Here is a 23,488-nt window from a genome sequence, read left to right on the forward strand (position 1 = left end):
GAATTGTTTATCATGAAATTCCCACACTTCCTTCTACGCAAAAGAACTTTTTAATCTGGTCACTAAAGAATAATAAATTCTAAATTTTCATATAAAAAAGTGTTTGAATTTTTCTCAAAACACAGTATGGATTAGTCAATAAGCCCAGAAATTGGTATTTACGTGTCCTTTTTTTTCTCATTTTGTTCTAAGATGCATCCATGCATATAGGCAGGTTTATAAAAAAGGTGGAATCAATAGGGAGCAATACCTGGAAAATAAGGCAAATAATAAAGTCTGTAATATTACAAGTAAATTGACTAGAGTAATATGTCAATGCTACTTACAAACTGATCTGAAAAATAACCATTCCCGGGTGTTAACCACAATGGCTCTCTGTTTTTGGAGTCCTTCAACAATGCCATGCTTGGCATCATAGAAAGAATGAGAAAATGAGAAATCAGAGATCTAAATTCTGCCTCTGGTTCTACCTGTTTACTAGCTGTGTATCTCAGGACCTCACCTTCCTCTCTATAGCATATAGCCAGTTGGACTAGATACCCGTGGAGGGCTACTAGATGTAAAAAGCTACAAGTTTTTGCTTCCTATCTATGCTCTGGAAAGACCATCTCTACATTTGAACAAACTCCTAGCTCTCTTTGTGTTTGTACCCCCAGTTTTGATTTCGGGAGGTTGCCTCTGGCGAATCCATGCATTAGCCCACATATTGAAAGGAAAACTGAACAACAGCTCTTTCCCCATTCACATCCTAGTCACTCGTGTTACATCAGAAAGCTCCTAAAGAGGCAGAGCTATCAGAGATTGTTGGAGTAAATTGATAGCAGCCACAATCAAGGTTTGAAAAGCAAAAGAAAGAAGTCATACATCTGCTTGTTGTGTTTTCTAAGGTCATCTGGTCCACCGGCATTCTGTTGCTGCTGGACAGTTTTTGTCATTCCCAACTGTGTTTGTCAGGGTCTCCCCGTCTTTCCCATCACATTCTCATCATTCACATCATATTGGTAGAGGCTGCCCAAATCACTAGGCCAAGAACATTCAACACACACAAAAAAAAAATCCTCATAAGCATACTTTCCATAGAGCACCAAAGAAAAAATCCAGACAAGGAAAGGGGCTGTCTAAATCCCGCCTCTGGTTTTTCGTAAGCTTTTTTTGCACCCTAACTATGTGAGAAATCCATGATTGTCTATATTTGCTAACACCCTGCTCTGTAGGGAAACAGTTTGCTTTGTACTATCTCTATTTTCTAAGTACCCTCTCCCCAAACTATCTGGAGAGAGACTTCTCTGGCAAGACATTAAACACTGTCAGTAAAGTTTTCTTGTATGTTTGTACCTTATCTTATGTACACATAACTAAAACTTATATGTCCATATTAGCAAAGCTGTATTGTACAACTAATAGCCTCTCTTTAAGGTTCTCCAAAGCCTCCTGTGGTTTAAATAAGCTTTAAACACTAGAACTGCCTGTCTTTCTTTGGCGTGATTATCTGGAGGGTGTGTTTGGTTAGCTGTAGCTATTTATGAAGTCTTCTGTTACCCAAGCCTGTTGACTGATCCATCATTCTCTGACTAGGTGTCTGTTCTCTCTTCCTTTTTGCTGATCACAGAGGCGCAGCCCGGTAAGAACTCTCAACATTTTTACCTTAAACATGTATAGAGAAAATTGCTGCCAAGGCAAGGTGGCCAGGTTGGTTTCCCATTAAATTTATGATAACCCAGTGTGAATGAGGCAGATGAAATAGATTTACTGGTTGAAAGCTTCTGACCCTCTTAAGTATCAGAGGCATATTTTAGAATTGTCAGAGCACTTTCCCATAATGAACTAAATTAATACATGGGAATCCCAACTCCTAGTACTAAATTTGGAAAATATATGGAGTGTGTGTGTGTGTGTGTGTGTGTGTGTGTGCGTGCATAAAAGGCCTGGAGAGTCACCAGAAAGTACCATACAAGTTGATAGCAAAGAGATAATAAAGAATAATAAAACTATTAAGAGTGTAAGGGCACCTTTTTTAAGCCATCATTGCTTTTAAGCCTGAATTCCAAATATCTCCCTGGACCATAACTTACAGTGATCAGAATATGCTGATACAACATTATGATTTCCATCTTGGGAGAGGGAGACACACTTTCAAGTCAATATTCCTAGGCTATCACATAATTCTAAATAAATTTCATCACAGAAGACAAACTTTGGGAGGGTAGACCAATATTAATTTGCATTGTTCAAAGTGGAAACTGTCATTTTCCTGAAGTTGAAGAGTATCATGAATTTAAAGCAACAAAAAGAAGGGTCTTTGTTATGTTTGAAATGACCCCCGTTTACCTGGTCAGTCCCTTAAAAGAGGAAATGGAACTGAAAACAGTGCTCTCTGAAATATCCCTAGGCCTGTGCCAATCCAATTAGTCCATTATTATTTGATGTAAATATCCTGCCCCAGGTGACCAGTTGGTGGTTCTCTGCTAAACTACATAACTAATGCCATTCAAAGATGGCATCTGCAGAGACTGCTAATCTATGGATGATTCCAATCCAGCTGTTAAGTGACATCACAGATTATGAAAAGAGTGAATTCATTCATTCAAAGTGAGGAAATTTATTCACAGTATACATGTAACAAGCAAGCATCGAAAGAAGGAATATACGGTCACTTGGAAAGGGGAGGTTTTTGAATCCAATGGTCTTTTTTCCTGAATGTGGTTTGTATGGTCATCACCTCAGTCTTTTTCTAGATATGTCTTGCTGCAACAACATTGAGGTCATCAGAGATCAGTATTCCCATCCAGCAGATAACAGGACTTTCTTTTCTGTTGTTGCTGACTTGCTGCTGATCTTTCAAACATTTGCTCCTTTCTAAATTGATATTAGCTTTGTTCTTCCTAATTTCTAAACAACTGAGTTTTCTTGAAAATTTCTGCCACGTCTTGCTTGCACTTAACCTGGTATTGTTCATTCATGAAGACTTTTTAATAAAAATGTTACAAGGCCTTCTTCTTTAGTGCCTTTCCACTGTGAATACCTATTGAATGAATTGAAAAATCTGGGAATTGATGGTTATAAAAGGAGCTCTGTACCTTTCTTGGTTTCATGGATATTAACACTTAAAGGAGTAGGGCTGAGAGACAAAAGGGTCTTCTATACAGCCTCTGGGACCTCCAGGGTTTCAGACATCACAGTACTAGGTAGGCTGTGTTCCCTCAATGCCATTTATCAATCTTGTGATTGACTGCTTGGAACTAAATCCCCTCTATCTCTTCTTTCAGATCTTATTAATGAAATTCTATCTGAGGGTTCGTAACCCAGAAAAATATTTGTTATCTAATTATTTCTGTTATCTAATCATGTCTGTCTATAGAGCCTTCTTTTCCAAAAGCAAACCTGTACCAAACTTCCATAATGACCTCAGCAGATATATGTGGCCGTATTTATTAGAAAGTATAAATAATGTAGTAATTCTCTATATGGCACACTTAGTAGGGAGAAACAGATCACATTATTAGACAAAAAAAGCCAGAAAATATAGTTTTGAGAGATTGAGAAAGCATTGAATGGAACTTTATTCAGATTGGAACTGCTCCTGTAGCATAAATGGGTTCAAAATGGGACAGAAAATCTTTATATAGCCTTAGGAACAAGGGAGAGAAGCTTCTTATAGGTCTATTACAGAGGTGCTAAATCTTGTCCTAAGCTGTTAATGTTATACTTTGAGAGAAGAAAACATATCTGTGACCACCAGATTGAGCCTTCACTAAAATTAAAAAGTAGGAAAAAAGGGTTTGGTGACCATCCACCAATGTGTTCATGGTCTCGCCTTTTGGAATACTTTTTTCTCAAGAGCGAGCTTCGCTCTTGTTGCCCAAGTTGGAGTGCAATGGTGCGATCTCAGCTCACTGCAACCTCTGCCTCCTGGGTTCAAGCAATTCTCCTGCTTCAGCCTCCCAGTAGCTGGGAATACAGGCGCCTGCCACCACACCTGGCTATTTTTTTGTATTTTTAGTAGAAACAGCGTTTCACCATGTTAGCCACGCTGGTCTCGAACTCCTGACCTCAGATGATACTCCTGCCTCAGCCTCCCAAAGTTCTGGGATTACAGGTGTGAGCCACCATGCCCAGCTTTGGAATACTTTCTTATATGTCCTCAGCTTCCCCTGTCCTCAACTCTGCCTCTGTCATTCTCCTACAGCAAGCATGCAAAGCCATGCTCTACCCCACGATGCAACCATCCTGGTGGTCTACTTTTCTGGTAGCATTCCACACAAAGAACTTTCCAACACTTCTGTTTTTTAATCAAAACTTTTTATCTAATCAATCCTTCTACCATTTAAATAAGTTTATGCTAAGGCATTATAAAAACTGGAGATGACCTGCTCAGATTATTCCTGCCAGGGCTATTTGTATGCCAGTAATATCACAATGCCTTGAGCTAAAGACATTACTCCCAATTCATGACTGATGGGCCTGGTGGCAGGCAAGTGGAAGACATTGGGAGAATGAGTGCATAGGGTGAAATTCTCTGGTTTTCTGAATAAAACAGTTCACTCAATGGCAGATGGTTCAAGTTTCCCTTGCCTTTTACTCTTGCCACCTATACCTTTTAAAATCACATTTGTAAACTGATGACTGTTTCCATGAGCAACCTGGGGACCCCAACTGACAAGGAGCATGCACTACTCCTAAATACATACTGTAATTTTTGAACATCAACAAACATATGCTAAACATTCTTGTCAGCTAGAGTTCAAGAGTTTTTTTTTTAATGGACTATTCAATATTTGAATTTGATTTACCAAATCTACCCAGGTAAGGGGTTTTTCTTGTTCAGAAGACTTATGATTTACCCTTCCTTCCTCTCTATAGTCTTTGAGTGAAATAAAAAACTGATTTCTATGTGTGTATCTACAATTTCCAACTTAAATGCGGTTCTGAGAAACATTTCATTTCCCTATCTGTATTTATTTGAGTTCAGTTTAATTGCAATGAGAGAAATAATACATATTGTACATAACATATATGTGGTCTTAAACCTTATAGTGTCTATTTCTAATTCTAGGGTGCAATTAAAAGGAACTTATCCAGTAAGTATATCTTAGCTACCAGAAATAGCATATGATTTAAAAGAAAGAATAGTTCCTTGGATCTTGGAGTATATATACATATGAATTATACATTCTTGGGCTTAATTTTTAATTTTTTACTTTTACAGCAAAGAATTCTTGTAATGATAGAGGGCCCCTGTGAGTGATGAATATTTAAGTTCTGAAAATAAATATTTTTAATTGCTATTTTCTGTCTATTGTCAACTCTTGCTATATTATTTAACTTTAGAAATGAATTTAATCAAGTATGTATTTGTTGCTGGGGGTGGGAAGAACAGGAGGGCAGAAGGAATTGAAAGTAGAAGCAACTTACCCATTCTTCTGTTATTTGATATAAAAATGTTAGTCAACCAAAGTGATACAGGTTATAATATACACAGGGCTCAATTTTCCTCTGCTGCATACAACACATACTAGGAAAGTCTAAATTCATGGTTCATAGTTAAAGATATGTTTTCTTGGCATTTCAAGAAAAGAACAGGCAGAGAATGCTGGATTCATGTACTACACATATGGCCTGGCTTAGTATTTTCTTAATTGGAAAGCAGAACCAGTCAAGACAGCAGACATTCCAAGAATGATATGCTCTTTCACTAAGCACTGCAGTATACAAATCTTCTCTTTGATGGCTTGTCACCGGAAGTTCCTTAGTTAATGAGGTTTTACAAATGCCAGAGAAAACGCCACTACATATGCCTAATATATGGCTGTTGCATTGCCAGGGGAGAAGGTTTGTTTTGTAAAGTTTTCATTTGAGTTGCTTATTGATGAGACTTAAATCTCTAAGTGTTTCCAAACATAGGTTATAAGACATATCAGGGAATGGTAAAAAACATGTCTAAATAGTTCCTTTGTCCTGTGCATCAGGTGAAGAAGTGGCAAGACCCAGGCGTTCCACACCAACTCCAGAACTTATAAGGTGAGTGTGAAAGACATTAGTTGTGTTTTATGCAAGCCATCATGAACTTTTAACAATTAAGCAAATCTCCTTTGGGCTAAACTCTCAGCTCCCATTAATAAAGGACCTGCTAAAACATGTCAGTTCAAATGTCCATAGCATGGTCCAGATATGTTATTATTTTTCGTAAGTCAGCCCAAGGGAGACCTTTAGGGAAATACTCTGCATTTATCTGAAGTAACTGTCTATCAGAATGTGCAGTCCCCTTCCTAATGGGGCCACCAAAGTTCTCTAAAGAGGTCTTTTGGTGTCTGGAATGCTTATCTACAATATCATTATGTTACTCCATGAAAAGAAGCCTGTCTAGTTGGATACCATCTCATTATACATTCCACCTGCCACACACCAAAGGAATTTTCCATTCTGCTTTTAGTTTTTGGCAAAGCATTGTATTTTACAGTGTACTCTGTGGGTTAGGTAAGTATTGTACAAATGGGCATTGTTTTATAAAAAGACTGCTATTTCTATTTATAAACTGGATTATTTTCAATATTTATCCTCCTTCTCCAACCTCTCCCCTCTCCTTTTCACTCCTTACCCCTTACCATACACACATAGACCTCATTGGGATCAATAAGGGGAATCAGATTTGGAGAAGAAATGAAGATAATTATGCATCATTTTCTTACTAATCAGCCTGGAGTAATAATTAAGAGAAGGGATGCCAGTGTAACTTATTATCCTCCTGTTCCCCTGATTTCTCAATATTTCTCCTTCAGAGATTTATTGTATCAGGGTATTAAGATGTTATAACTAGTCTATTGGAGGATGAAACTTCTCGGTAGCTTTTTATTTAATATCCTTATGCTTGACTTTCACTAATTATAAACTCCATTAACCACAACACAGAGATGTGGCGAAATCAAATATAAATGGTATTTGAGATCTTGGGGAGAAAGGTGCTTTGCAATAAACTCTCTTCTCTAGTATTATCTCTTCTAGGTATAGAGAATCATGATGCTTTGAAAGAGTTATTCTCCTTCAACTTATTTCTATTGGATGAGCACCTCAACCCTCCATTGAGAACGAAGGATTGCACCTTCTACCAGTTCTTTTGTCCCATAATACATCTGACATCCTTATAAAATAGTTTCTAGTCCTAATGGAGCTTGTATGCACATGCATGCATGCATACACTACTGCACACACACACACACACACACACACACACACTTGTTTTACTGAGAAAAATATGTGAAAACTTGTATATCTTTTTGAGCAATAATTTTTGAGCCTTTTCCCTCTATTTTGCCTTAATGTGTATGATTTAGCAAAAAGCCTCCAGATGACACTATGGCCCTTGCTCCTCTCTTTGGCCCACCACTAGAATCAACTTTTGAGGAACAGAAGACGGAAGGTAGGAAAAGAAACTATATGTATTATAGATTTGTTTTTTTTCTCTTATTACAGTACAACTTTTCTGGATTAAATGTATGTATTTTGAGGTATACTTTTAATATATTATCCTCATGGAAAGGAAAAGTTCCAATCTAGGTGTGCTATAAAGCACAGGAGTTTAGTTTTCAAATCTCTGTTATTTTAGGATTTGAAACTTTACTTCAAGAAATATCTAATATTTCTAACAAGCTCATTCTTCAAAATAAATCAGTAAAAATTACTGCATATCTACACATATCCCTGTCATGGGATAAATGTTCTGGGAGCCAGACCATCACCATTTGAGGTATCAACAGGTTCACAAATGGAGACAGACCTTCATATACCCATCATTGTCACTGTCATTGGGTCTAGCCTCCCTGACCACATTTGCTCTTTCCCACTTGATAATGAAGGCATCAATTGGATTTCTCACAACAGTCATTGTTTGCTGGCTCAAGACACAGGAATGACCTTGAATCATTTAGAAACTTAGAAATAAGGCCAGGCATAGTGGCTCACTCCTTCAATCCCTACACTTTGGGAGGCTGAGATAGAAGGATTGCTTGAGCCCGGAAGTTCGACACCAGCCTGGACGACATATGGAGACCCCCATTTCTACAAAAAAAACTTAAAAATTAGCTGGGCATGTTGGTGTATACCTGTAGGCTTAGCTCTTCATGAGGCTGAGGTGGGAGGATCACTTGAGCCCAGGAAGTCAAGGCTGCAGTGAGCTGTGATCACACCATTGCACTCCAGCCTGGGCGGCAAAGCAAGACCCTACCTAAAAAAAATAAAATAAAATAAAAATACAATGTAACTGAAGAAATATCTTTATTTCAGCCATTATTATTGAATTTACCTACTAAATATTTATTCCTAGAGTTAAATATTTAATTTTTTAAAATTAACCCTGTTTTTGGATGGCTGTAAATACTGTGTGCTTTACTGATATAAAATCAACTTTCTATAAAATGTGTCTTATCTATTCCTGAAATGTGTTTATGGCTAATGCATGCATCTCCAGTAGCTATTTTTGGTAATATAAAATGTGTCTATAAAAAATTATTTGATTTAGGAGCACCCTGGTAAATATATAATAACATGTTATCGTTCTAGAGCCTATTGTTGAAGGGTCTTAAGTGTTAAAGATGACAAGAATTAGAAGCACAATGAGTAGACTAAGCTACATTAACAAAGAGACGCCAAGTACAGTAAATTAAACAAGACAGAATTTTCTAACTCTTTCATGTTAACTGTCTAGAAGTAAACAATATAGGACTGGTAGAGTAGCTCTGCTGTCTTCAAAATGTTACTTTTATCTCTGGCTCCAAGGAGACTGCTGAAGCCCTCTTCTCCCATTCAGAAGAAAGGAAGTGGGGTGAGGACACTGGAACTCACTGCTAACTATTCTAAGAGCAAAACCTGAAGAGACACAGGTCACTTCCTGCCAAAGCCGAATGGACAGAATTTTGTGCCATCTAGCCAGCTACGATTCTGTTACTATAGAGGAACTGAAGAATGAATTCTGGGAGATAGCCAGCAGTCAGCCACACCTGAATATTTTCAATGTTTTTGTCAGGAAAATGTACAAAGAACATTTCTAAATACTCCCTTAGTGATTTAAATGTCCGTAACTTAGAATCCCTATGTAAAGATGGCCTTGCAGTGAGACACTGGTTTCCTTATTGACTCATCTGTGATCAATCTCACTTTTAATGACATAATTGTATGGGGACTGGAGATGGGATTTGATTTGTTGCACCTAAATCTGCCTGTTTAAGGAATCTCATAACTATATGGGAAGTTTACATCAAAAATAGAAATCATTCTTAAAAAGCTAAACTGTGTTCCACATTGAATTCATGAAGAAAATGCTGCTTCATATCTTTGGAGAATGTCTGCTTTCATGTTAAAACAGAGCGAAGACCATCTTTGAGGTTTGTGATAGAGAGGAGATACACACCTGGACGTGTCCATTATTGTGGACTCAACTACTCTTTAAATGACTTCATCCCCTGAAGTCCTGTGAAGTTCCTGCATTTGTACCAATCACACTACCTCTTTCAATACCCACACTTCCCTTTTGTACCTACTCATTCTTCTTTAGATCGATTTTTTATTTTTCTTTCTCTTTTTTTAAGACAGGATCTCACTCTGCCACCCAGACTGAATTGCAGTGGCAAGTTCTTAGCTCACTGCAGCCTCGACCTCCCACAGTAATCCTCCAGCTTCAGCCCCCCAAGCAGCTGGGACCACAGGCACATGCCACCCCACCTGACTAATTTTTGTATTTTTTGTAGAGACTGGGTTTCACCATGTTGCTCAGCTGGTCTTGAACTCCTCAACTCAAGCAATCCTCCCACCTCAGCCTCCCAAAATGCTGAGATTATAGCTATGAGCCACCGTGCCTGGCCCAGAAACATTTTTCTATCACTAATTGAAATGGCCTGGGGAAAAAAAAAATGTGGATTTTAGAGTTAGGTATGCCTGCATCAGATCTTAGCTCTTCTGCTTTTACCGTGAACACCTCATTCAACCACTACAATCATCAGTTTCCTCTCCGACAAGTGGAACTGGTATCAACCTCATGGTGGGGTTGTAAGTATTCAAATAAATAATAACAGCTGCTGGCCTTCTGATACATGTTTTACGTACATTTTACATGCACTATATTAATATATATTTCCTCCGTTAATCCTCCTCATAACTCTCTAAGGTTGCTTTTATTATCTCCACTTTACACTGAAGGAAGGCAGCACAGAGAGGTTAAGTAACTTGCTGTGGTCCTACAGTCAGTGCAGAGGATAGATTCAAACCCCATCCAACTGACTTCCCAGCCTGTCCTAGACGACATAATTAATTACAGCAGCACTTGTATAGTCCCTACCACGGGATAGGTGCTGAGAAGCACTAACTATTTACATTGCCATAGCTATTTTAAAAATCAGAACAGGAAGAAAAAAGAAGAAGAAGAGATATTAAATTTAGTGTCCTTAGACCCAAAACCTAATTGCCCTATGTTAGGTGTCTAAATACTTATTTTTCTGGCTCTCTTAACATATTCACCAAGCATTTTTAGAATAATTTAATTCCTTTTTATGATGCCGTAAAAGGTTTATTTAAAGACCCTGTAGAACCCTTCAAGGTTAAGAACCACTGCACAGAACCCGGGCATTTTCAATTTTAAACCATATTCATAGGAGACTTTAGATAAACCAACTTACAACAAAACAAGTGTCCATGGGGTTAATGTCTGGATTTTCAAATGGGCACCTGAGACAGAGCCAGCACATCTACTGATACTCAGAATGTCCTTAAGTGACCACCCAGAAAGAAAATGCAGATTCTGCTCTGAAAGTTTTTATGTAGCTATATGTATACACACAGACACTCCTCCCACCCACACTCACACCACACTCCTATTTCTATTCTCTGCTTGAAAAGAATAAGAAGAGGCACATTCCTAAATTAATTTTTTAGTACTGAGACAAGAGGAAAATAATTTTGTAAAGCTCAACTTGAAATTTTGAGTTCTAAAGTATGGGGATTTTTTTTAACTCACCCTGGGACATTTTCTTTTTTGTTTCCAGTTCTTTTAGATCAACCTGAGATATGGGGTTCAGGCCAACCAATTAATCCAAGCATGGAGTCGCCAAAGTTAACAAGGCCTTTTCCCACTGGAAGTAAGTTATGTGTCTGCTCTGTCTGGAAAAATAAGTGACTCATTTTACTGTCTGTCTGCATAGTGAAATTAGGCAACTCTTAGAAAGTCTACATAAGCAACGTTAGAACTGAGTAATATTAAGAAGAGATGTTATTCTCACAGGCTTTCAAGTTAAAGAGCTCAGGGCAGGTTATGAAGACAGGAGGAAAATAATACAAAGCAAATTATTAACCTTGAATCATAGCCTTTTCTGAAATCCCACGTGCTTATTCATTCATTCATTGTATATGTGTAAGAATATGTATGTATCTGAAATCCCACCTGCTTATTCATTCATTTATTCATTGTATATATGAACACAGTAGGTTATTTAGCCCACTTGCTTCTTATTCTTACATATATACGATGAATAAATATATATTGCATATTTATATTGTACATATATATGATGAATAAATGAATGAATTTATTAATGTATATATTTATTCATCGTATATATGTAAGAATAAGAAGCAAGTGGGCTAAATAACCTACTGCATTCCAGGCATTAGGCTATCATACATCACAGAGGTGAACAAGCTGATATGGTCTCTGCTCATCCTATAGAACAACTGAGGCTGCACAGGACAGAAAGGACACATTGATAGGAAAGAGTGACAATTAGGGAACAAGAGAAATGAGGCTATATGGTAGACAGAAACTGAGACACTAGATCAGGGTAAATTTATGTGAAAGTTGCCATTAGCCTGGTTTCTTCGGCATGGCCCAGGCGGCTGAGGAAGGAGGTCCTGAAAATCTAGATAGCCCTTCACGGGTGGTGGGTTCGCTATTTAGACTGAATGGATTGTTCATCAGGTAAAGCCACCCTTCTTACAGATTTATTGAATTCCCTTTTCAGTAGACTGCCTCTGAAGCATGCCTGTGGAAGGCACTCTTTGAAGAATTGGATTTCAAAAAAAAGGTGTTTTGGGAAGGAGGGAGATGCAGAGGGTATTTTCATTCTTTGGGCTCACATACAGACCAGCTAATACTTTTTCCAGTTCAGCATCTCCAGAGTTTTGCTTCTTGGTGCCTAAACACGATCATGAGAATTAACCAAGGGGATTCATAATCAAAGTCCAAGAGGTTATTTGTTGGAAATAATATTGCTATAAAGCCATGTGATCTAGCCTTTCCGAAGATATTTTCCTCATTAAACAGGATAGGAAAAACATCATTATCAACAATTTTTTTAAAACTTCTAACTTTAAAAAATGTATTTTTAAAATATTTAAACCATGATTTTGTAGCATGATTTTGAATGTCTTTCCCTGCAAAACAAAACCAGTGAAAAAGCTGTAACTTCCTTGAAAAGCTTTCATTACAGACCTGAGCTATCCAAGTGATCCCTGGTAAACCCTTTCCTAAATGTCAAGAGAGTAAATGAATTGTTTGGAGGTGATGTATTGGTTTTAACTATTGGTATTTCAGAGTTGTGAGTCTTATGTGCGGTGATTACACTTAGCACAGCGGAGGCTATTGTTTGGTTGATGTGCATTGTATCATTCTACTCATTTTGTAGTTGCAGCGTAGGTTTTCTATTTTAGATTATTAGACTTTTATAGTATTTTATTTGTTTTTATGGTATTTTGTTGATTATAACCTTGATTTTTGGCAGAGATCCTTAATTAGGAGCAGAACCCCTGATTGACTCTTAACTTCTGTGGGGAAATATGATCCACTAGAGGTGTAGTTTTCAGAAGCTCATCACTGAGATTAAGAACCACATATTCCTAGGCTTTAGGATGAGGGTTGTTAGTCATACTTACTGTGTGGAAAAACAGGATGCTGCCTAAAAATAATAAATAAAGTATGGGAAGGGGAGGAGGAGGGAGGAATGACAGAATAAGCTTCTTCCTGATTTAGGCAGGTGGAAGGTACCAGCAGGCACTCTCCAGCCATGTGCCCACCTGCCACCCTCTACATTTAGGTTATGAGAGATTGGACAGCATTCAGATTCACAGCTAAACTTTGGGATGGCCTATGACATTTATGTGAGTGCTTTGAATCTACCAAATAGGGCCAGTGACAAGAAAACATACTCTTAAAGAAAGAGGAAGAAGAAATGAACCCATTGAAACAGTAATGCCAAACTTTGCCCACAAAGTGACAATCCAGTTCAGAAGGGTGAATGTCTTGGTAGGGGCCATGATACTTGTTTTGGCTGTAATTTTTATCGAAGGAATCTGTTCATTCCTCCTTGACCCAAGGAGGGTCACTTCGCTTCTAACTTTTAAAAATGTACTAAAATTTAAGAAATATGATTTCGAGAAATCTTTCTGGACTCAATCCAGGCAGTCAATCCTGACCGGATTAAAAACCCTTCACAGGAACCCCCACTTAACCTGTTATTTCCTTGATTAAACCCTCGACTGTTACTGTCAGCTAACATGATTTCATTCAGTCAGTGAAAAATCCCTTGAGGGCAGAGGCTATTTTTATTCCACCCTATGACCCTAGTTCCTAGTACAGGAGGCAGGACTTTGTTGTGGCTTGAGGTTTGTGTGTTGAATCATATTTAAGTGACTAAAATGGTAATGTTATTGTCCGACATTCTTTTAATGATCTCTTATTTTCATAAAATGGAAGAATCTGAATGGGTTCTGCTTCAGTTCTTTGACTTTGAACTAAAATCTGTATAGACCACTAATTGCTATTCCATTTACAATAGCAAGAATATAACTGAAAGCCCAAATCCTGCTTATTTAAAGTATATTGTATCACTTAGGAAGAACATGATCAATGATACTTGATTTCTCATCTCTTTGCAGCACCTCCGCCACTGCCTCCCAAAAATGTACCAGCTACCCCACCCCGAACAGGATCCCCCTTAACAATTGGACCAGGTAAGCTTTTGTTTTTTCAGTTCTGGGATGATGTGTCAAATAGAGCAGTGACCCAGACAAACATGCCCTTGATGTGCTGAAAACTGTTGGCTACACTAAAACATTATGGTGTCACCATTTAGTTTTGCTTCCATTAGACTTTCTTATGCAGACTTATTTTAAAGCATCACTGCCAGGTTTCACACAAAAAAAAATTAGTAATAATTTCTCAATTAAATTTTTCCTTGGTATAATGTTGTTGAATGAGGGCCATTTTATAAAATGAAAGGAAAAAATCTCAATATGAAAAGTTATTGTTTAATTAACCCCTCACTTCTTTGGATCTCATTTTAATGATTTACAAATTCATAGTCTTAAAGCACAATTGGTATTTTTTCAAGACAATTTCCTAAGACTAAAACTATCTAGTCTATGAAGACATAAAATGGTTCCCAGGGTGTGCAGCATACTGGTGGTGGGGAAATTCTTTTTCCAGTGGTCATTCGAGTGTTTATTACCCCATGGCAAAGAGCTATGTAAAGATTATGAAATATGGCAAGGAATTGCTACATGCCTGTAGACAGATAATGCTTAAGGCACACCTTTATCATCTATTAAAATCAATACTATGTATTCATACACTTTATAGCCTGCCAAGTCTTACTGGACTAGCACATCAAAAGTAGTAATAGCTGTTTTATGTGCCTGGGCCCTTAGAATGTGGTTCTTTATCACTTCCGGAGTTCTATTGCAGCTTCATCCTTTCCTATTTATGCAGCCTGGTGAGTTTGATAGCTGCAGAGTGGGCATTCATCAACAAAAGCAAAAGCAAGATGTAGTCATTTATGAAATTTATATTGACTCAAACCCAATAGAGAGTCATCCAGAGCTTCATAAGTAAAGATGTTTGCAGGTTCAAGCCATTTTGGCCCCTTACATTTCCACAAATTGTGTTAGATATAAATAGACCTACTAGCACAAGAGTGTAAATATTCTGGACCATGCAAAATGCTTCCCCATCTATCTGTAGCCTTGGAACCTTGAAAGTTATTCCTTTTAAGTCTGAAATATAGAAATACTAAGATAGTTCATCCAGTTCAAGAGTTATATGAAGGTAAAGTGACTTCTGCTCTTGCTTTTCAGTTATTCAGGTAACAATTTCTAATGTGAATAATCTCAGTTTTTAAAAAGTGCATTTCTTCATACAGAGCTGTAGAAGATAGTTTTTAGTTTTTTCTCTTATTGCTATGAATTAAAAAGAATAGCTTATGCTGATGTTTTAGCAAAACAGAGACTTTTCGGTATCATGATATCCTATTACTAAGTATCAGTTATGCCTATGATGTTGACAGGTTAGACTTAATGAGAAAAGAAATTATAAAAATTTTTAAAATTATTTTCTTCCCTATTAAGCAGGTAGATATGTAACAGTTCTAATAAGTAGCAAATGCCTCCTCAATAATCTGTGTGTGTGTTGTGTATGGGGTGTGTATATCTATATTTGTATCTTTGTGGTGATAACTTCTTAATCTTTGTACTGTGTTTCTGGTGTTTTTAAGGTTAAGGATATACACAGCTAAATATGATGTGATCTTTTTTTAATTAATGAATATTATAATCAGTTTCACCAAAGTCTTGATTTGGTATACTAGAGTAGACAATCTTTATAAAATATGAGGGCGACTTTCACTTCTCAATTCTTTTTCTATTGTGTGATGTGTATTTCAGTAGGCCACATTTTCAGAAGGGACCTTGCTTTTGGAATTTACAGTCTCAGAGCCTGTACTTCTCTGTGAATCTAACACTGCCTTGTCAAAATGTTCACACTGTGTTCACCTGTGGGCAGCCTTTGAGAGCAGTATCATGCACAGCACTTTAAATGACGGTAAAAGTAGCTAGCTGTGCTCAGCTTGCAAAAAAGAGTAAATAATAGCATAAAAATATGATGCTCACTTTGTGGAGTGGGCGATCTCTCCCCTCACCTTCAGCTCCTAATCCAATAAAGATATTTTTACATCATGAAGTATGCCCACTGAGGCACCTCACACAGCAATGTATCCAATCTTTGCCTCCCTCCCTCACTCCCTACACAAATAATAAGTCAATTAAAGTTTAAAATCAACTACTTTAACCACAGGAAATGACCAGTCAGCCACAGAGGTCAAAATTGAAAAACTACCATCCATCAATGACTTGGACAGCATTTTTGGCCCAGTATTGTCCCCCAAGTCTGTTACTGTTAATGCTGAAGAAAAGTGGGTCCATTTTTCTGATACGTCCCCGGAACATGTGACTCCGGAGTTGACTCCAAGGGAAAAAGTGGTGTCCCCACCAGCTACACCAGACAACCCAGCTGACTCCCCAGCTCCAGGCCCTCCCGGCCACCCAGGTCCCACGGGCCCCCCAGGGCCTCCTGGGCTTCCTCGCAATGTACCATCGCCACTCAATTTAGAAGAAGTCCAGAAGAAAGTCGCTGAGCAGACCTTCATTAAAGATGATTACTTAGAAACAATCTCATCTCCTAAAGATTTTGGGTTGGGACAGAGAGCAACTCCACCTCCCCCACCACCACCCACCTACAGGACTGTGGTTTCGTCCCCCGGACCTGGCTCAGGCCCTGGTACGGGGACCACCAGTGGTATGTCTTACGCTTGAGTGTGCTTCGTGTGACGGGGAATGGCCATGGCTGCTGCAGTGTGAGCAACACCCTCCTCCTGCCTGGCAGCTGGCTTCAGAGCTTCAGCCCTCACGCCTCTGGTCTGGGTGCCCTGTGGCCCCGCAGCATGTCCTAGCTCATCAGATGCTCGCAGTCATGGTCCTAGTCTGTGGATGTGTTCTGCCTTGCACTCCCAGCCCTTAGGTGTGCCCTGCTGTCCACCCTGCATTTAGGAGGTCTCGATTTCTAAAACAAAGCTGTCATGCCATTGTTTGGAATTCAGGAAAGTCCTAGGAAGAGAGTGGGTTTCATGTTAAATGTCTGATTTCCTTGTTGGATGCCTCCACAAGGACACTAGGTTTTGTGGTTCGGTGTGTTGTGTGTATATGTAGGCGGGCAGGAGAGGGTGAATGGGCTTCCTTTTTTTTTCCTTTTCTTTTTTTTTTTTTTTTTTTTTTGGTTGTGGGAGAACTGTGTTAACCCCTCTGATTTCTTTAGAAGAAAAGATGTAAGGTTTAAAAAGGATATTTTATGAAAAGACAAAAGAAAAGAAAAAGGATACATATACTGCAACCCTAATCTAATCAAGCTGTCACTGAAGACAAACTTGTTCTCTGTTCTCACCATTTGACACACTCAGCAGGCTATGAGGTCAACTCTAAGTATGGTGACAGGTGATGGAGTCTGCCGATTCTGACATTGAATTTTATTGTTTTTCCTTATTTGAAGCTTCATTTTGTGTTTTTTAGTAATGAAAGCATGGATCACCTGCCATGCACACCAAAGCAATACCAAGATTTTCAAATGCATCTTCCCCCATATCATTTATTCCACTGTTGCCCAAATTTGTCTGACAACATCCCCCAGTGCTTTCCCTCCTGTGCATGTGAGTTCAGTTTAGGGACCTTCTGGGGGTGCCATGTATTTGTTTTGCATTTGATGTGAAAGAGGCAGTAAAGTACAAGGTACTTAAATCTAGTAAGAGACAGAAATTCTACCATTCAGTCATCATCACTGCCTCTTTCAATGAGGTCTTTCAGAGTTTGTTCTATGCTTACAAATGCTTCTGTGCTTAAAGTGAGAGCATCCATGGTGGTCAAGAAGAAGGCTAGGCGTTCACTTCTACTGCACACAAAACCAGTGTTTTTTTATCACTAGGTGTGTATGCCCCCAGGTCCTCATCCCCCCAAAAGGAAAACTATTCAAAATCAGCAAGTATTTTCACCATAAGACCTTTGGGAGTCTTTACTTTGCAAATAATAGAAACTATAGTTTCTTGTCCTGGGCACCATGCTGTTTGTTTGCTTTGTTTTGCTTTGTTTTTAGACAGAGAGTCTCTCTGACACCCAGGCTGGAATGCAGTGGTGCCATGTTGGTTTACTGTAACCTCTGTCTCCTGGGTTCAAGTAATTCTCCTGCCTTATCCTCCCTAGCAGCTGGAATTACAAGTGCGTGCCACCATGCCTGGATAATTTTTTTGTATTTTCAGTAGAGACACGGTTTCACCATATTGGTCAGGCTGGTCTCAAACTCCTGGCCTCAAGTGATCCACGTGCCTCATACTCCCAAAATGCTGGGATTACAGGCGTGAGCCACTGCGCTCAGCCCTATCTGCTTTTTGGCCTAAATGCTTTTTGAACATTATTTCATACAACAACACCATGTGGTAGACACTGTTATTTTTCCCATTTTACAGATGGGAAAACTGAGGCTCAGAGATGTCAAGTAATTTGCCCAAATTTACAAGCTGGAGGCAATGGACTGGATACATACTCAGGTCTGTCTGATCCAGAGCCTATGTTGTTAACTGGTGTGCTCTCCAGGCACTTTTGTAAGGTTTACTCATAAATATTCCAAACTTATTTGACTACTGAGACCTGTCTACACTGCACAGTGTCATCAACAAGATCACTGAAAGTCTTCCCTCAGAATGTACTGCTCTGTGCTCCTCTCCCTAATTCTAGAGGGTTACAGCATCCATCTTCATCCCTCTATTGTTTTTTTAGGTCTTTTATGGGATACAAAGCTTCTTATTAATCTGTAAAGATAATAAAGAATCACTTTGTAAAGCCTCCAACCACACACCCAGAAAGACATTAGTTGTTCATTGTAAAAGAGGAGTGTGTACTTCTGTTTTCTATGTAGCTCTCCTAATCCAGGCCCTCAGTCTTCTGAAAGGACATTTAAAGAATACCCACCTCCCTCCACGGGTAGGCCACAATGCTCTCCTCAAATGAAACACCTTTAGCCAGGAGTAGGGAGGACAGGTGGCTTTGGTAATTCATCTGTGTTTCATCTCACACCTTTCATAAAGCTCTCGAAGATACTTGTTCAATTGAATTCACCACTGATCTAATTAGGAAGAAAGGAACTTTTGTTTCTTTCTGAAAGATTTGAGAGTTTTGTTGTGATTTTTAATGTTTAACTTCCATATCCTTATTTGAAATTATTTTAAAATGTTACCAGTAAAGACTTGATTCTTAATAATTGAGCTGGAAATAGCTTGACTTTACTGGTATTAAAAGATTGGATTTCTAAGTAGAAGATTGAACTGGGTCACTGAAGCCCATGAATAAATAAAACTCTGCAGCATTATCTCCTTAATTAAGTCCCAGTTTATTTGCTGCTTAATCTTTCATTGATAGAACATACACAAGCTGGCAGGAATATAAATTTGAGATTGATACAATAGGTTATGGCCTCATGTTTTAAAAATTAGCAATGCTTCTCACGACTTGCTTTTTATAGCATTAGGCCTGATGAAACTAACTTTCTTGTACTTCTCAAAGCATATTTAATTATATACCACTATGCACTCATTTTTAAACTTGTATTCACAGCAAGGTGACTGTCACTGACCAAGGGTAGACAGTACCGACAACCTCGTGAACCAGAAGAGTTACCTGCTGTTGAAAAGCAGTTGGAAGTTAAGAATTTGCTCCAAGAACTTCAATTTCCTTATGGCAAAAAGTTATAAATACCTATTTTGGCCAGAACAGTACTTAACTAGAATGCAGACACTGGTTCTTGGCAAAAGCTATCTCTTCTCCCATGTGGGTTGCGTGCCAGAGGTTGGGGGGGAAAGAGTTTTGTTGGCTTGCACCGTGTTTGGGGGCCAGGGAAAGAAAGGAATAAGTAAAGAATGTTCAGTGCAACATTTTCCAACTTGGGAAACTAAAGATGTTATATGCAAACGTACAAGTTAATAAACAAATGAGTCTGAGCTACCTGGGGTTAAATTAACCAAATATGTTTCCTAACTACAAGTCTTTCAGAGCAGCGATGTCCAATACAGTAGTCCCTAGCCACATGGGGTTATTTTCATTATACTGTTAGTTGCTCAACATTACTATAAAAAGTCCATTCTTTACATACCGTAGCCACAATTCAAGTGCTCAGTGGCTATATGTGGCTAGCAAATCTACTAACAGTTCTAGAACGTTTTCACATGGCAGAAAGCTCTGTTAGGGCTTTTAATGTGTTAGTCATCAAAAAGAGAAACATAGCATATAATCATTTACATACATATTTAATAGTTTTTTTCAAAGAAATGGTATAATTATGTTCTAAGAAACACAATGTGGGAAAGGTTGTTTAGTTCTTCACATATCTCAAAGTGTATATGTTTTAATTCACTTGATTCTCCCAGCAACAGCATGGTCTATTGACCGCATTTTGTGGATAAGGAAACAAGCTCAAAAAGGTAACTTAGCTGTGGTCATAAAGCTAGTAAGTTGCAGAGCCAGGATCTGGCCGCCCGATCTGTAGGATTCCACGGGCTGTGCCTTGACCACTTCTCCCAGCTGCTTCCACTGCTCCAGCCCAACACACACATTTAAAAAAAGAGATGAAAGTTGCAGCTGTAGATATGCGGTCTTCGGAGGTTGCCAAGGAAATTGATTAAACCAGGTTGAGAACAACAAATGGATTGACAGCATGTCAATGGTTGCCAACCTTTTTTAACTCACAAAACTCAATGTATTTTTGTTTTTTAATTTAAACCTTAAAGAGTGATGCTGTCCAAATCATTTTCCAGCATTGTTCTGGAAATAAACACTCTTTAAGGGGGAAATGAAAATGCGATTGAAAATTGAAGAGTGAGGATAAAGATGTACAAGGATAGCCATCTACATTCTTAAAATATGAAACAATTGGGTAATTTCACAAAAGTATGTGAAGCCTTAGTTCAGTTGTGAAATACTCTTCAGGCCCTGAACATCCTCTGCTGAGCCTCAGGGTTAGGTCAAGCAGGGTTTTAACCGAAATATCCTTTTGCTTCTTAGACACTCTTTCTTAGTGTCTTTCTAGCTGCACAACAAATCAATTACTTCAATTCAGTACAGAAAAAGTGATTTCAATGGGGCATCCATAAAGGAAAACAATTTTCGATTAACAACTAACTTTTTTAACTTTTTAGTTGTATTTGTATCAAAAAACACAATCTTAATCATCATCACCAGTATCTATTACTTTCTATTTGTGTAAAATTTTATATAGTCAACATTTTCATAAGCATTTTCAATTTTATTTGTTACAAATACCTTGCAAGGTAGAAACAGTGTCTCACTTTTTACAACAAGGAAGCTGAGGTTTCAGGCCAGCAAGGCCAGAACTCAAATCATCCGGTTCTTCATCCGGTGTTTTTCAGTATTCCACACTGCCTTGATGATGGCTCCTTAGTACTTTCCCAGGCATCACTGAAAGGAGTTTAAACATTTTTTTCTGGAACATGTAGGAAAAGAATAAACAGCTGGCATTTTTTTGAGATGGATTCAAAAGACTATTTCTTGGAAACAGACCTACAAATAGACATTCTGGACCATTCCTATGGTATTGTTTTCATGAAGTTAAATAGAACAACTCCTCCTCCATCACCACCTAAAAAAAAAATGTCCTAAGACTTCACTGTTTAAAGATTTATTTACTCTATGCTCTTACTTCTGTCTTCTGAAAACATCCTGGGTGTAAATCTACTAACACAATAATCAAAAGAAAACTTTGTAGCGGGGCCTGTCAAAACATACCATTTATTTTTAAGAGAAGATTAGAAAAAGACTAAAAACATCTATACTGAAGGAGAGATGTGCAAGCCAAGCAAAAGTAAGAACAGACTTTATGCAAAATGTGGGAGTCTACACCACAGTCCATCTCAAGCTATAAGATATTGCATTTAAGAGCATGGGTTTTGGAGGTACATACACAGTTTGAGCTATGTGCCCTTGGACAGGTTACTGAATCTCTGATCTTCAGATTCCGCATAGATACCTAATAGTTCCTACCTCCAAAGTTTATCAAGGGGATAAGATAATATATATAAAGTGTTTAGCATAGACCCTGACCCAATGGAGAATAAAAAGTAAGAATATGGGTGGCAGTAGTAGAGGAAGGTGGAGATAGAGAGGGAGTGGAAGAAATAATTGGTAGGATTTCGCACTAATGTGATTACACACAGAATGAACAGCACAGAGAAATACATTCAGGGTTTCAGATTATTTAAACTAGAGGAGCAAGGGACTCTCCTAAAACAGAGAAGATTTCTGAAATGATAGGTTTTGCTGCTCAACTTCAAAGCTGTTGAGAATCTGAAAATCTGGAGACTGAGATGCTAATCTAAAACTCTCCAGAGGTCCCAGTTTTGTGGTGTGTTGTTCGGGAGGCAGCAAGGGGGTGGCAGGTGTGGGGGGATGATGTGTGGCTATTTTCACAGGGCAGGATTTCTTAGAATTTTCTTGGGATGATTTGATACCTCTGCTTCTAACAGAAGTGACAAAAACCTCAGGAGTAGTCGGAACTTTACTAAACAAGAACTGTTTGAACATTGATTTGACTTTTTTTAAGGTTTTCAGTCAAGTTTCCCTGTGTATCTCAGACATACGACTGGTTAGGCAGATTCCTGAATCCAAAGACCCCACTGGTGTGCTGACTGATGTGCATGCCAGCCCCTGTGTGTCTTCTGTGTTTCATATGCTTGTCATTGACAGCCAGAAAAGTAAATCCAAGCAGCTCTTCCAAAAATCATTATGAGCCAATTCCGCCTTGACAGATTCCTAAGCAGCCTCCTTCGCAAAATAAGATCCTCTAAATTCAATGCATTTCTATTAAGATTCTAAATACAAAGTATTCATTCAACATCTAATTTATTTTCTTATATTTTGTCTTTTGCTTACCCTCCAGTGTTTGGGTACATTGATAAAGTTGGCTCTCATAATTTGACCACAGTCAAAAGCATAATTCTCTTATCACGTTTAAAGAAGAAAACCCTAAAGTGGAAAAATCATTCATCTTCCTTCATGTTCTAATCTCCCATTATCATCTCGGACATAAACAAATTCCAAATACATGCAAAATGCAAGAGAATTTGTTACGTGTTTAGTGTGTATGTGATGATAATGAAAGGTACCTACCACGCAGCTGGGAGTCTTAAGACTTTACCTTCTGTCATAGAGCAATAAAAGGATTTACCTTTCACTGGGTGTCACATGGCAACAAAAGGCAATGAGCTTCTGCCATCAACCATAGATGAACGGAGTAAATTTTTTTTCTTTATTAAGAAAAAAAAGAGAAAAAAAAAGTGCTACAGTGTTTAGTGTAGTAACTGCCAAGGCAAAAAAAAAAATTTTTTAAGTGTCTGGGACTGACATTGTACTGTGATAGCAGCGCTTTGACTCCCTGTATTTCCAGCCATTTTTAATACTAGCTTGTTTTTCAGGTGCATCATCCCCTGCTCGACCAGCCACTCCTTTGGTTCCTTGCAGCAGTACCACTCCACCTCCACCCCCTCCCCGGCCTCCATCCCGACCAAAGCTACCTCCAGGAAAGCCTGGAGTTGGAGATGTGGTATGTTCCCCTCTGCTCTGGCTTGCTCAG

General features: G+C 38.4%; 1 protein-coding gene across 23 annotated transcripts in view; it reads left to right on the top strand.

The window, feature by feature from the left end:
• Nucleotides 1-23,488, top strand: part of SGIP1 (SH3GL interacting endocytic adaptor 1) — a 220,181-nt gene that overhangs the window by 132,881 nt on the left and 63,812 nt on the right. For 10 of the 23 annotated variants that reach the window (XM_064372455.1, XM_064372456.1, XM_064372460.1 and 7 more), the window contains 8 exons: nucleotides 1,610-1,621; nucleotides 5,054-5,078; nucleotides 5,967-6,018; nucleotides 7,329-7,414; nucleotides 11,028-11,120; nucleotides 13,912-13,986; nucleotides 16,103-16,603; nucleotides 23,331-23,458. In XM_064372455.1, coding sequence (XP_064228525.1) covers nucleotides 1,610-1,621; nucleotides 5,054-5,078; nucleotides 5,967-6,018; nucleotides 7,329-7,414; nucleotides 11,028-11,120; nucleotides 13,912-13,986; nucleotides 16,103-16,603; nucleotides 23,331-23,458 — 972 coding nt within the window. The remainder of the gene's footprint in view (nucleotides 1-1,609; nucleotides 1,622-5,053; nucleotides 5,079-5,966; nucleotides 6,019-7,328; nucleotides 7,415-11,027; nucleotides 11,121-13,911; nucleotides 13,987-16,102; nucleotides 16,604-23,330; nucleotides 23,459-23,488) is intronic. The other 13 variants (XM_064372464.1, XM_064372465.1, XM_064372467.1 and 10 more) reach the window with 4 other exon arrangements.

Source organism: Aotus nancymaae, unplaced genomic scaffold, assembly GCF_030222135.1.
Source record: "Aotus nancymaae isolate 86718 unplaced genomic scaffold, 86718_ANA_hifiasm-v0.15.2.pri h1tg000007l, whole genome shotgun sequence".
Classification (NCBI taxonomy): Eukaryota; Metazoa; Chordata; class Mammalia; order Primates; family Aotidae; genus Aotus; species Aotus nancymaae.